We start from the raw sequence: 14276 nt of genomic DNA, 5'->3' as shown, positions 1-14276 counted from the left end.
AGCAAGGTGTTTTAAAGTGCTTCTAATTGATTTTTAAGTTTTAAATTGTCTTTATGTTGGTAGTTTCCCACCCCTTTACAGCAAATCAACTTTTTACTTCTCCGCCCAAGAAAGAGAAGGAAATGTGTGTTGACTCTAAAATGGGCAAGGCTGGAATCTGGGAGTATAGACTGGACATTGTAGGAATAGGAGAAAAGTCTAGAAGCAATGGAGAGAGCCATTTATCTGCATCAGGATAAACCAGGTTATTTGCTTTTACTCTGTTATAAGTGTCTTTGGTATTTGGAATCAGTGGATCAGTGGAATCACACTTGCTGTGTGTATTTTATTTATACTTATATTTAACTAACATAGTACTTTCCCCCCCTGCTATACCATAAGCTTCCTTGAGGACTGATACTAAATATCATCTTTGATTTAAGGGACTAAGTTCTGTGTCTTATCTATAACAGGTGCTCAGTAACTATTTGTTGGAAGAATAGATTAGTAGAAAGGACCTCCTTTCACATTGCTTTTCTCCCCCTCTGTACTCCCATGTTTTCTCTTTATCAAATGAAGTAGGATTTAGGGTAATCTTACTGCTTCACCAGGCTTTCAGGTAAAAGAAGAGCAGTGTCCCAGTTTGCCTGCTGTATACTATAGCCTCTTATCTCCTTGTCCCTCCTTCACCCTGGTATTCACTCACTGTTTTGGTTTTCCTTTCAGTGACAATGTCAGTGCCTACTGCCTGCATATCGCTGAGGATGATGGGGAGGTTGACACAGACTTCCCCCCACTGGATTCCAACGAGCCCATTCATAAGTTCGGCTTCAGTACTTTGGCCCTGGTTGAAAAGTATTCATCTCCTGGTCTGACATCCAAAGAGTCACTCTTTGTTCGGATGTGAGTATTGACCCTGTTGCTAATTTCAGTATCTCATCTCTGCCTTTTAGAATTTTTGGTTTTGCTCATCGTATGGATGATATTAGGTATCTGGATGTCCCTTTATAGTGACTACTTGCAGAGAGATGTTGGGGACAGCATTTGCAATGTATTTTATGCCTCTGTACCTAGATTAAACACAGACTGCTTTGTAGTAGGGAATTGCATTAGGCAGATCTCTGAACGTAATATCTGTGAACCACGCCTCTGGACATACTGGGTGGGGTACTTTGGAGCCTGTGAAGCAGCAATTCTGAGTTTCCCTCTTTCTCTTCACAGACTACACACTAAATGAAAAATGTGCGTTGCAGCTACTTTTGTCTCGTGACTTAAAATACTTATTTTCTTCTCTCCAATTTTGTTCACATCAAATTTGAGTTTTCCTTTCAGTTGTCCTCCTTTAGACTGATAAGGTGTTAACTTTCCTGTGCCTTTGGCAGTCTGGCAAAGGCTATAAAAACCCTTTCCGGAAAAGTATTTTTTAGGGTTTGTTTTGTTTTTTTCTTTTTTGAGAGAGAGAGTGTGTGTGCATGCTAGCAATGGAGGGACAGAGAGAATCCTTCAAGCAGGCTCCGTGCTGTCATCCTCGTAGATCCTAACTTGGGGCTCGACCCCTCCAATCATGAGATCGTGCATGACCTGAGCTGAAATCATGAGTAGGATGCTCAACCTACTGAGCCACCCAGGCACCTCTCCAGGAGAGTGTTTGTGAATGCAGAAAATCAAATCCACAGGAATACAAGAGAGTTCCATTACATTTAAATACTTCTGAAATTATTAAACCAATCTGTGATATAGTAATATGCATAGTTTTACTAATATTTAACACCAAGATACGGCAGCAGGTCTGTCAGTAACTGCTGAAGTCTCTCGCCTCAAAGTTAAGTGATGAGTATAAATGATACTTGGGAAATCTGCAACAACTGTAGTGTGCGGTGACATCTGTGTTTTTTCTGTTCATGGCAGAGTCACTAGTACTGCCAATACAACTGGGGTTTGTTGACTACATTTATAATTCAAGGACATGGTAACTATCAGTTAGAAGTCAATGGAAATAAATATATAATTTTTCTTTATTCAAGTCTCTACAGCAAGTTTTACCCAGAGGTCCCTGTTAGAGGAAAACCTGTAGCGTTTTCTGACCAGGACTGAGACTGGCCGTCTCCTGGGAACAATAGTGATCCTTCTGGCACCCCCTGCTGTTAGGAACCAGCAAATTCACTAGCCAAAGGAGGGATTGCTTCAGAGGACTTTTCCTTGTCTCTTTAAAACATACTGCCTTTGTTTCAAATTTTTACTGAAAATAGGATTATGCTACTTATGACATGTGAGTAGTTGGGGTCTCTCTACCCTTGAACAAAGAAAGAATACTGAGTGCTTGGCGGGCAGGTAGCTAGGGGATGATCCTCAAGTTTTTCTAGTTACCATTTCATCCCTGCTATGAAGTCACGTTTGATGTATGTAACAGTAAATATTTTCCCTCCTTTTCTATTTGGGAGGCACTAAAACAGCAATGTTAAAGAATATTGAAAGCAGTTTAAAAGTTATCCAGTGATTCCTCCACCCTAATATAACTGTTTTCATTTTTGTATCACCATTTCCAATATATATATATTACAGTTTCACTTCTAGTGTACATATTGTGTTATTCTTGCTTAAAATTGCAAATATTTGATATCTGCTCTTAGTTCCTACAATCTACATTTATTATGTGCCAAGAATCTAGACAGAGACAACCCCTTTGCTCATGGAGCACACGCTACCTAGGTGGGGGGGGGGGGGGACAAGTCGTCAGATCATTAAAATGTGCTGAGCAATACAATAGAGAAAGGTACAGGCTGCATCAGAGGCCTTTCACGGGACGTTTAGATTGTTTATTTGCTTTGGTTTTAATAAGTGATTCTATAATAATAGTTTTTATCTCTGTCCCTTTTATTTCTGTTGAATAACCTCCTTAGGACAGTTTTCCTGTGAGTAGGATCATTGGTCAGAATAGAAACATCTTTAGACTTGCCTTTGTATTGACATGTAGCTTTCTGAAAGATGTTCCAATTTACAGTGCTACCAACAGAATTCATAAACGCATCTTTTCAAAGTCTTACCATCACAGAGTGTCATTAGAACTTTTTTCTTTTCACTCTCAAAGATACGTATAGGGATATTTCAATAGTTTCCACTTGCATTTCATTTATTTATAGATGACTGGAAGAGTTGTTCTCATTAGCACATAATTTTTACTACATAAATATTAACATATGACCATAGCATTCTTTTGAACTGAAAGTCCTTTTTAAAACAAGTGTTTTTAGGGGCGCCTGGGTGGCGCAGTCGGTTAAGCGTCCGACTTCAGCCAGGTCACGATCTCGCGGTCCGTGAGTTCGAGCCCCGCGTCAGGCTCTGGGCTGATGGCTCAGAGCCTGGAGCCTGTTTCCGATTCTGTGTCTCCCTCTCTCTCTGCCCCTCCCCCGTTCATGCTCTGTCTCTCTCTGTCCCCAAAATAAATAAACGTTGAAAAAAAAAAATTAAAAAAAAAAATTAAAAAAAAAATAATAAAAAATAAAAAAAAAACAAAAAAAAACAAAAAAAAACAACAAGTGTTTTTAAATCAGTGATTTTCAATAGTTGGGGGGTTGGGGTTGGAGGTAGGCCAGACATACCTCCCCAGGAGAAGCATCTAAAGACTACACAGTGTCTATGAACTCCAGCTTTTGGAGAATGGGATGAGGGAGGGGAGAGAGGTAGAGAGTAACAGCAGCGGCTTTAAACTTAATACTCTTACGTTTTTCCTGAACTACTCCCATCCCTGCACTCCCACTCCCAAACACACACACACACTAGTCAGTCCTCTTTCTGTTTAAAGTTTTAGAGAGCTTATTCAACATTCCTGGAGTGTTTCTAAAAGCACAAGGTAAAGTAAAATCTTTATATGTGAACATTTAGAACAAAAGTGTCAGTACATTTTCTGTTTCTTCTTTTTCTCAGTTGTCTGATGAAATACTACAGATTACTGACCATTTGCCCTGTGTGTGTTTTCTTGCTTCAGCAACCTTCCATTCACCTTTCTGGTCTATATTTTAAGTTAGAAAAGCCTCTCCTGCTAATGCAGGACAGAGCAGACTTTCAAGAGTTACCAGGGATGTGTTCATAGTTTCAAGAGAGTGAAGTCTCAGCAAAATAAGTAAAGCCGTCACTCCTTTTCTTCATTTCTCCCTTTCCTCCTTGCGTCTCTCTCCCAGGGGAAAATGGGCAGGGATGTATGGGAATACCCTGAACTGAACCAGAAAGAGGGAGCTAAGTTTTGACAATAAGAAGTGAATTAGTATTTACTAATTGAAACAATTTATATGTTATTCCATTTAATCTGAAAATAGCCCAGTTTTGATTATGACCATTTTAGAGACATGAAAACTGAGGCTGACAAGGATTGCTCTCAGGCCGGGCTTTGCCCCCGTGTCTGACTTCAAAGTCCACGCTCTTTGTGACACCCTGCTATGGGTGAGGATGGCGGCAGGGAATCCCACTGTATTGAGGCCACCATTCAGCTACTGTATACTGTAGTGTAGTAGATAAGAGCATGGTGGCCTCTGGAGCCAGAATGCTTGGGTGCCAATCCTGACATTACCCTTAGTACCCTGTGTGTGTGTGTGTGTGTGTGTGTGTGTGTGTGTGTGTGTGTGAGAGAGAGAGAGAGAGAGAGAAAGAGAGAGAGAGAGAGAGAGATCGATCTTGGATGAATTGCTTAACTTTTTTGTGGCCCAATCAAATGAGAAGAATAATAATAATACCTACCTCATAGAGCCCCTGTGAGGACTGAAGGGGCTAATATATGTAAAGCACTTAGAAAAGGGCCTGTTTGTCTGCTGCAGTTATTGTTGTTATAACTAAACACTCGTCGAGGGCAAGAACTGGATCATTTATGCCCCACAAACACCCAGCATAGCTCCATTACTGTGGTAGGTATGCCACAAGTATTTCTTGAATGGGTAGCTTATTGAATAGATCTCTTTGCTGCTTCTACATTTTTCTTCTTCCCCTCCTTTCAGTTTTCTAACAGAGAGGGGCTGAGTGTGGGTAGACTCTGCCCAGCTTGCTGTTGGGCTAACTTTTGCTGAGTATGGGCAGGGGTGGAGATTGGAGATCTGTAGACTTTCAAATCCGTCCTCTTATGGACAGACATCCTTTAAGAGACAGTGGCAAGACCACAAATTCCTTGAAGGCAGGGTGCCTACAGTCTCAGTTATCTCTATATCCTTAGCAGCCAGCACAGGGCCTTTTAGAGAAGGAATGGATGAATCTTTAGGTGTCTGTGGGCTGCTGGGAGGGACCCTGGCCAAACTTTCTGTCCTGCCTCACTTTTTTTTTTTTTTTAGCCCACTTGGCCTCTTCTGCAGCCCTGTTCCTGTCTTCTGAATACCGTGAAGTTCCTAGGTTGCCTTCTGGCTTTCAGAGGCCCTCACACCCAGCCACGAGGCTCCCATGTACCATCTTTCCCCCACTCCAAGTGAGGCCGCACAGACTTTGAGCTTAGTTAGCCTGACCTGGGTGCAAGTTTCAGTTTCACAGATGACTTTTGCTGCATGACTGTAGTCTCCGTGTCTTCATCTGTAAAATGAGGGGAATATTAACTACCTGACGATTTTGTTGTGAGGAATTTTATTAAATGTAATTTTCTTTCAAAGGAAAACGAATTCTCCTGAAGCCTCAATGTTTGCCCAAATTCATTTTATTGTAGTGTTACTTAAATACATATAAATGTAAAACTCTAGCTATAAATTCCATGTTTTTATGCAACCCAAACAAAATTACAAATTTAATGCAAATAAAACTATAACATTAATAAAATACAATTAACAACTTAAATGCAACAGAAGATGTTTTGCTGAAATTAAATCACTGATGTTGGATTTAATGGGTGTTAAATGTTTTACTTGTCAACTTGAGGTTTTTGATTTTCATACGAAACGTTGATTACCGTATTAATATTTGTCCTTTTAAACAATGAGTGTATTTTTAACTACTAGTCCATTATTTTAATGAGCCGGTTGATTTATAGTGCATCCCTTCCCCCAATTTTAAATGTGCTTTACTGGAAATAGTAAAGAACATTTCTGCAAGGATAACCAGTTTATGTCAGTTTGCCCAGGACTTTCTCTGTTTTGAAATTCAGAGTCTATACCCAGTAACCCCCACCCCTCGGCCCCAGGATAATTGATCACCCTACTTTCTGAAGTTGTCGATTGGTCTGTACCTAAATGGGCTCTCTGCCTGATTGATACCTGTACACAGTGTGACTTGGGCACTGCAGGGCATGACTTCTTCAGAGGTCAGCACGCCTGTGCCACAGGGAGAGCCTTGTGCCCACTTTTCCCATCACCACAGTGTTTTTGCCTGCAGCTTGTAGTGATGTCATTTGGCTTTGGGTCTATTAGGATGTTAAATAACTCTAGCTGCTGGAACACACAGCCCCCCAAATCTCACCACCTCATCCAACAAGTTGGCAGACTTTTCCTATACAGGGCCAAGTAGTAAATATTTTAGGCTTGTGGGCCATACCTCTCTGTAACTCACGTCTGCCATAGTAGCAAGAAAGTAGTCATAGACGACAGTACATCAACGAATGGGGGTGGAGTAGGTTTGTTGACCCTGGCTCACTAGTAACTTTATTTCTTGTTCAGATCTGTCTAAGGAGGGTCTGGTTGCCCTCCTGGGTATTTTTCCTCTCAGCAGCGATTCAAGGTTCCTCCAACTGGGTGGAGAATGGGGAACGTGGAAGGCTAGGAGTGGCCCAAATCTCTCTCTGTATTGATTGTGTAAGTTATTATATATATAATCCATATATAATATTGCTTTTCTAAATATATATCATGTATATGATCCATATGTGTGTGTGTGTGTGTGTGTGTGTGTGTGTGTGTATATATGATTTTCATTAAACTAAAAGCAAAATTTTTAAATTCTGAAACTTAGCCTGTGAATTCATCTGTTAAGCCTGGGGGCCCTTGAACCTCAGGTAAGAAATGTAGCTATGAAGTTAGCTCGGACCCAGTTATGTAGGAATTGTTACATAGTTGCTATTTTTGTTATTTCAGTCAGAGATTTATCAGGCTGAATAATTCACAGTAAGGTGTGCATGAGGTTTAACTTTTCTTTCGGTTATTTATTGCATAATGAATACATGTCATCATAGAAAAATTAGAAAATATGTTTCTTCACACAAAAGAAAATTTAAACTTTCACTTTCTTCCATCAGACAAGATAATCACTTACTAAATTATATAATTATTTATGTTTAGAAAGAGGAACTAATTAACTTAAATGAATCCCTAATTGGCGAAGTGTTCTGTGGAAAAGACTGTGAAGCTGAGTAGCCTCTGATGTTCTTACCAAGTCAGGGCTAGACGAGCCTTTCCCTGCCGGAGCCCTTGGTCAGAGGAGACTCAGGAAATAGAGTTGTTGTCTGGGAAAGGAGCATGGATTATGCTAAAAATTTGCAAATTAGTTGCGTTCTAATGGAAACTCTCTCCTTTTCCAGACAGGCAAGTGGATTTCTAAGATATCCATTGTTCCTGATTGATTTTGGACAGATCAAATGTGCATGTAAACAGGAGTCCCTAACTTGCTGACTGCTAGCTGCTCTGAGCCTACTCATTGAAGGTGTTTAGGTATCAGGAGTGTAGAAGGAGAGAAGTAGGGGGCAGAAGTATGGGGGAGTATATGGTTGGCCCCCAAAACTAAATAGCTAGAGCTCTGCTGGTGCCTAGTATCCCAGGAAGTACTTCATGCCAGCAGTGACCAAACCAAGGCCTGCTGGGCCCTTAGCCATAGTGGGACAAGGGAGAATGAGATCTTGGAGTGAACAGGGGAGGAGCCTGCTTTGTCCCCGCCCCCCCCCCCCCCCCAAAGCCCCAGTACAGGGCCAATTCAATCAGAACTCATGGAACTGAATTGAGTTTAAAAGTGGCAGTGGCGCCTGGGTGGCTCGGTCGGTTGAGCGTCCGACTTCGGCTCAGGTCATGATCTCACGGTTTGTGAGTTTGAGCCCCGCGTCGGTCTCTGTGCTGACAGCTCGGAGCCTGGAGTCTGCTTCGGATTCTGTGTCCCTCTCTCACTGTGCCCCTCCCTCACTCATGCTCTTTCTCTCTCTCAAGAATGAATAAAACTTCTTAAAAAATAAAAATAAAAAAAATGGCAGTGATGATAGCAACTGTGATGGTGTCATTACATGTGTTGACGTTGACATTTCACACTGGGATCCTACTCGGGAAGGGGGAAGAAGGGTTTTAAAAAGGGAAGAAAAGTCCAAACCAATAAAATGGACAGACCCCCTTAATCAGAAGTCAGTAAGAACAATTAAACTTCCCTCCTATACATGTATTAACTTAAAATGTTTGATATATCAGATAGGCATGGGGAAGGAACCTTTCTAGCCAACAGCTACAGAGCAAATAGAATCCAGGGAGGATTTTCCTGTTTGGGAAATGGATCATGGGGTAGTCAGTAGACAGTCTTCCACCAGAAGCTGGGCTGCCTTGGACATTGTAGCCCAGAGGGTTCCCAGAGACTGCTGTGGCTTCTCTCGGCTCCGCATAAAGAGAAAGGTTAGCTGCTTTTTCAGAGGCATGGCCTAGATTCATTGCTCTTTGCTGTACCTGGGCATTTCCAAGGGTTGGTAGTTTTAGTAGACCCTCTTGATGAGATCTCCACAGTGTACCCAAAGCGACCAGACCTTTTGGAAAAGATAGCATCAGTTTGAAGCCTCTCCTACTCTTATGTGATACTGCTTTGTGGTTTGGAGAGAAAAAACAAAAACAAAAACGAAATGAGCCTTTTTTACACTCACTCGGTTTAGTGCCTCTAGTAGCCATTATCTCATTTATTCCTTATAAGAAACTCATTTTTATAATATATGAGCTGAGGATCAGAGACAGGTAGTTATTTGCTCAAGGTCATACAGTTTGGTAAGGGGCAGAGCTAAATAGGATAAGGGGAAAAGAAAAACCGATGCCTGTATCCTTTGTAACCAGGCCTGACAATATGGGTATAAATTTCCTATTTATTTATTGTTTGCTCAAGTCATAGAGGACCAACTGTGTGTTGTTTCTTTTCATTCTGTTGTATTAGCAAACATTTTCATTGTCCAGATTGTCCTCGTGTATGGAAATGTAACATATGCAGCCTGTTTAATTTTGTATTTGTGAATCTGACTTGATTTCCTTTTTGGCAACAGCTACTGTCTAGAGAACAGAAAAGATTTTTCTTTGTGTCTGTTTAAAGTGACAGAAATATTGGAGCAAGTAATAAAGAGGGAAAGCATTAATTACATACTTCTAAGAATTTAAAGGTCAGACAAGCTAAATATGTATGTTTTGCTCACTGGAATGTCTTGAAATTGTGCCAGGATACGCTTTGTTCCTACAATAAAAGCACACATTTTAGATAGCCATCAACTTACTTTGGTATCCAAAAATTAGACCAGTTTGTTGCTTTAGTTTCTATATATCTTAAAAGTTTAGGGCTCACATTTCTGACATTAATGTGATTTGTTTCATGATCCACCCCCTTTGGCCATGTTTAGTCACTATGTCTCATTTTGATTTCCTCTGTTCTCCCCTCAGCTTATGTTGGAGTCTGTCAGCTGCTGCTATGTACATGTCAGGCTAGTGACTTGTAATGTTTATTAATACAATGTCAGTCTTGCTGTTGAAAAAACTGTGATGCTTCTCAGAAGGTTGCAATAGAACGAAGCGTTTGATTTCCAGATCCTGTCTGCACTGCATGGTGAATACATTCTCAGATGTTATGCAGTTCACTGACCTGACAGTTATGGAACCCCGCCTGGGACCCCATTTCAGCAGGACATATTTGAACAGAAACAGTTTGCAAAACTTTACACACTTAAACTCCTGCCAAGGCAAACTGTTAGCCACTTGAGTTTGTTATAAATACCCAGTGGCAGTGGTTGGAAGTAGCCCACGGTGTGTTTTATATTCTGAACTGAATGTGAATGTCTTTGCGGTTATATAGAGTAGTAAATAATTGAGTTTGATTAGGGAGAGGGACCTCATTATCCCCCACCTGTGCCCAGCTGGAAGGGGAGGGTCGAAATGAAGCCATTAGCTGTCTCTCTTACTGGCATCTCAAAGAGCTCAAATACATCTGTGTCTTATTTTCTTTTCTGGCACAATCAGTCGAGCAAGCTAAGCAGGCATGACCGGATTTGGCAAGTCCCAAGGACTCTGGCAAAGATACACAAGGAGAAGGCGGAGGGCAGTCATTTTGGCTTCTCACTGCCCATTAGTCTAGCGAGTTATGTTTTTGGAAAATGTCTGTTTTGAAAAAGAGTACTTTGTCCAATGTCAAACATCACATACTCGCACAATACGCTTTGATCTTAAAAAAAAATTTTTTGTCAGTGCAAGGGGAAACAAAATGTGGCATTCACACTAGTGTAAACTCTCTTTATGGATAAAGTAATACCCGAAGGGCTTGCTTTAAAGCAGGCATGCTGCAGTTATTACAAGGCTTTCTCTTGCTCATATATTTTCATTTTCTACTTTGAAGTGCTAGAGAATGAACATGCATGGAGTTGGGACCCGTGCAGGCTGGGAGCTGGAGGAGTGTGTCTTCATCACTATTACGGCCTGGTCAGGACTGGAGAATCGAGTGCTCCTCTAGGCATCCTTTTCCCACTTCACAAACTGAGACTGTGGCTCAAGAAACCATGACGTTCTTCAAGGGCTTTTAAAAAGGGATCTCGTAGTTCATATGGTTAGTCTAACAGTTGGGACATTTTATAACCAAACTGAATGTCACAGTGGAAGTTGAACCTTTGCCCCAGACTGATCAGTAGTTCCAATCGGGAGGGTATGCTATCTAGAAGTCACTTCTTCCCTTGAGTCCTCAAGGCTCCCTTCTGGGCTACAGAGAGGTTTAAAACTCAGACTTTGGTGTCTGGCTGCCCTGGGTTCAATTCCTGGGTCTTCTACGTAGGTGTGTAGCTCCAGGCAAGTGTCCTAACCTTGCCCAACCTCAATTTCCTCCATTTTAAAATGGGACTGATAATAGCACCTACTTTTTCTGGAAGGATTAAGTGAACAAAGTAAGTGCTCAATAAATGTTCACAGCTGTCATCGTCTCATCATTTATTACTTCCTTTCTAAGAAAAGCCCGTAATTATTATATTAACTATTGTTTATTAAACATTTATTGTAGACAGGTATTAATGTTAACTACTTTAGAAGTATTTAAGCCCTCACAACAATCTTACACTCCTAAGAATTAGCCCTATTTTGTAGATGAGGAAACTGGAAGCTAGAGAGAGTATATCATTTATCCCGGGAAGGCAGAGCTGGACACCAGAGCAGGCTCTACTCTAGACTTGCTGTGTTCTGCCGCCTCTCGGTCACCAGCCTCGCTCTTAGCAGGATATAGAGGGAAATGACCACTGTGTTTTGAGACATCTCCATCAAGAAGTTTCTCTGATCCCCTTACCCTTCCCCAGCTTGGTTAAGTGCCTCTGTGTTTTGGTAGCACTCTGATCTGGCCTACATCTTTGTGCTTATCACGAACAACTATAATTCTTTGTTTGTTTCCTTGTCTTTCTCTCCCCTGGACTGTGCTATTTGTGTTAGGGACCACATTGGTGATTTCCGAATCCAAAATTAGGATCTTTAATAGATGAGACTTCAGGTAAATTCCCAAATTCTGCCTCCAGCCTCAGATTCCATAAAATGGATACAATAATAGTACCTATTTTAGGATTGAATGAGTTAATACAGGTTTTTAAAGCTTAACATAGCATCTGGCACATAGTAAACGTCTAGTAGATAGTAGTTGCTGCTATTACTATTGTAATTGTTGAATAATATCTTGTACTTGCAGCTCAGAAAGCTCTTAATAAGTCTCATTGAATTTCTCTGCACCACCACCATGATTTTTGACTTCCATCGTCCCTCTCCAAAGCCAGCGAGTTAAGCTGAGGTGCAATATACCTGCTTCTCTGGTTTACTATCCCAAAAATGAGAGCCTTGAAAACTGAGCCCAGGGTGCTCTTCTGTGAGCTTCAAGAGGGGGTTTGATGCCCAGGCCAGAGATAGTTTGCTTACAGTGCCCCGACTGTTGCCAACATGCCCAGCAAATTGCACGTGTTAATGGCCCTGTGTTACCAATTACAAGCAATGGTTGGTACCCACTCCCCCAGTAAGCAATCTCTGCTGATAGGGTAGGAGAGAGGGGGTAAATGGGGCCTCTTGTCTTGGAGCGGTGATCTGGAATAAGGAGAACACAAGAGAACTGACATTTCTAAGTTCCTTTGCCGTTTGCCAAACTTAGTGCCAGGTGCTTGGCGTGTACTGTCTATTTTATCCTCCCTGACAATTCTGTAGGGAAGTGGCCTCCTCATTTCATGGATGCAGCTGAGGTTCCCACATGTTGAGGCAACATCTTGGTGAACTGTAGAACCAGGATTTGAACCAAAGGGTATTTAACTCCCAGCCCCTGTGTTTTCCTCTCCAGTAAGTTGCCTTCCAACGTGGATTCTGGTTCCAGCTCTGTCCCTGTAAATAGAATCTAAGCTTTTCAGATAAGGACCCTGTGCCCCTCCTTCCTCTCTGTGCCCGTCACCTCTGGTTTAACACTCACGAGAGAAATGCTCGTCCTGTTAGGTTAATGCTGGTATACAAGCTTCCCTCTGGTAACTGAGTGGCTTTGCACTGGGACAGAGCTGAATTCCTCAAGTGAGTAATCTCTTTTTGAAATGCCCATACGTTTTTCAGTGGTTACGAGACCTGACAGGACGTAACTTTGAATTGACTGAAGCACTCCTGGCAGCATTTAGTCAGCTCCCCAAAGTGGCGCCTCGTCCTAGACCCAGCCCCGACAGCCCAGGGGGCTTGGAGGGCAGCTGCTTCTGCTCGGTGCCCCCAGAGTGCCCTGCTGTGATGGAAAACAAGCTGTCTGTCCACGAGGGGAGCAGGAGGAAGAGCAGTTTCTGAGCCGAGACTCTGGGTCCGTAGCCCATCTGTCTATCCATCCGCCTGTCTGTCCAAAGGCTAGTCACCCCCAGCCCGGGTCACACCTCAGGGATTGGAATGCAGGGCCACACGGAAGGGAGGCTGGACTAGCACCCTACCTGCCTGCTGCCAGCCTGTCCCTCGAAATCACTGTCTTCCCAACCGCAGACCCAATGCCCAACATTGAATAAAAACGGCGCTAAAAGATGTATTTCAGTAGACCTTTTAGAAAGCCCATAAAAATTCCTGGATATAAAGAAATGAGGCATAACACCCAGAATGTTTGGAAGTGAAGCTGAAAATTGTGGAAGCAAGTCTCCATATCCATTTATTAAATGGGAGCATAACTTAACAGTTGCACGTAGATGTCTTCTGAGAACCACTTATATTCTGTCCTCTTGTATTCTAGAAGCAGTTTGCCCCCTTAAGTGCTGTAGACTTGAAGCAAGAGCCAAAGCTGGTGTTCGCCTGGAGGGAGAGAAGCGAGTGGTGTGGGAGACTGGCCTGAGGAAGCTTTCATTAGGTCTGGTTGAGTGTGCCGTATGTGGGTCACAACCTCTTTCTCCTTTTAATGTGCACGATTTTACCGAAATGGAGCCCCAGAGTAAGACACCGTGCACTCGTGAAGGCACATTCTGAGCGCCGTGCGTGCCCCTTCCCTTCACTGTTGTTTTCATTTTCCTCTCGTGAACCTTGCTACCCTGGCTTCAGCACGGAGGCTGTAAAGGAAGATGGAGAGCCGAGTTACCTCAGAATGATCACTATCGTTAACATTCACGGGTGGTTCACTTATCATTCCTGACTGCACAGACATGGCAGCCGCTCGGAAGCGTCCGCAGGTGTAGTGCGGTGATACATATTACATTGTGCCACAATGGATTTATGTATTCTGTAACAAAAGAAAAGTGTAATGAAAAAATACAGAAGGTAATCCTTTATTCCTCCACCACACAATTTATCAGTAATGCCTGTGGATGATAAGTGCCAGGGATTTCCTCTGCTTGCTTTAACCTTGTCACCCAGGTACGTTTTGGTAAAATGACAGAAAAATACAGACTAGGGATTTTCCTCTGTTCAAAAATCTTTCCAAAGGACACTTTTAATTTATGGAAGTTAGTCCAAACGCAAGGCTTTCTTTTGAGCTCCTGGTCTGCCTTTGCTACAAAAGATAAACGTATTGGTTTGAAATAATGCTGTCAGCCAGCAGCAGATTAGAAGAGAATGTAAGCAATTTATAAGCGGGCTCCAATCTAAAATAGTTCAGGTGGACCCCAGGTAGATGGAGGTTCATGAGATGTAGCCCAGTACTAGGTTGCACATACCCGAGAACTTGTGTTCCCTTTT

General features: G+C 42.2%; 1 protein-coding gene across 8 annotated transcripts in view; it reads left to right on the top strand.

Moving 5' to 3' along the window:
- MAPKAP1 (MAPK associated protein 1) overlaps positions 1 to 14276 on the top strand; it is a 245090-nt gene that overhangs the window by 131753 nt on the left and 99061 nt on the right. For all 8 annotated transcript variants that reach the window (XR_003964401.1, XM_030294471.1, XM_030294467.1 and 5 more), the window contains one exon: positions 706 to 882. Coding sequence is in view for 7 of the 8 variants with exons in the window: in XM_030294471.1 (XP_030150331.1) it covers positions 706 to 882 (177 nt within the window). In the remaining variant the exon portion in view is untranslated. The remainder of the gene's footprint in view (positions 1 to 705; positions 883 to 14276) is intronic.

This window comes from Lynx canadensis, chromosome D4 (genome assembly GCF_007474595.2).
Source record: "Lynx canadensis isolate LIC74 chromosome D4, mLynCan4.pri.v2, whole genome shotgun sequence".
Taxonomy (NCBI): Eukaryota; Metazoa; Chordata; class Mammalia; order Carnivora; family Felidae; genus Lynx; species Lynx canadensis.
This window is presented reverse-complemented; position numbering and strand designations above follow the sequence as displayed.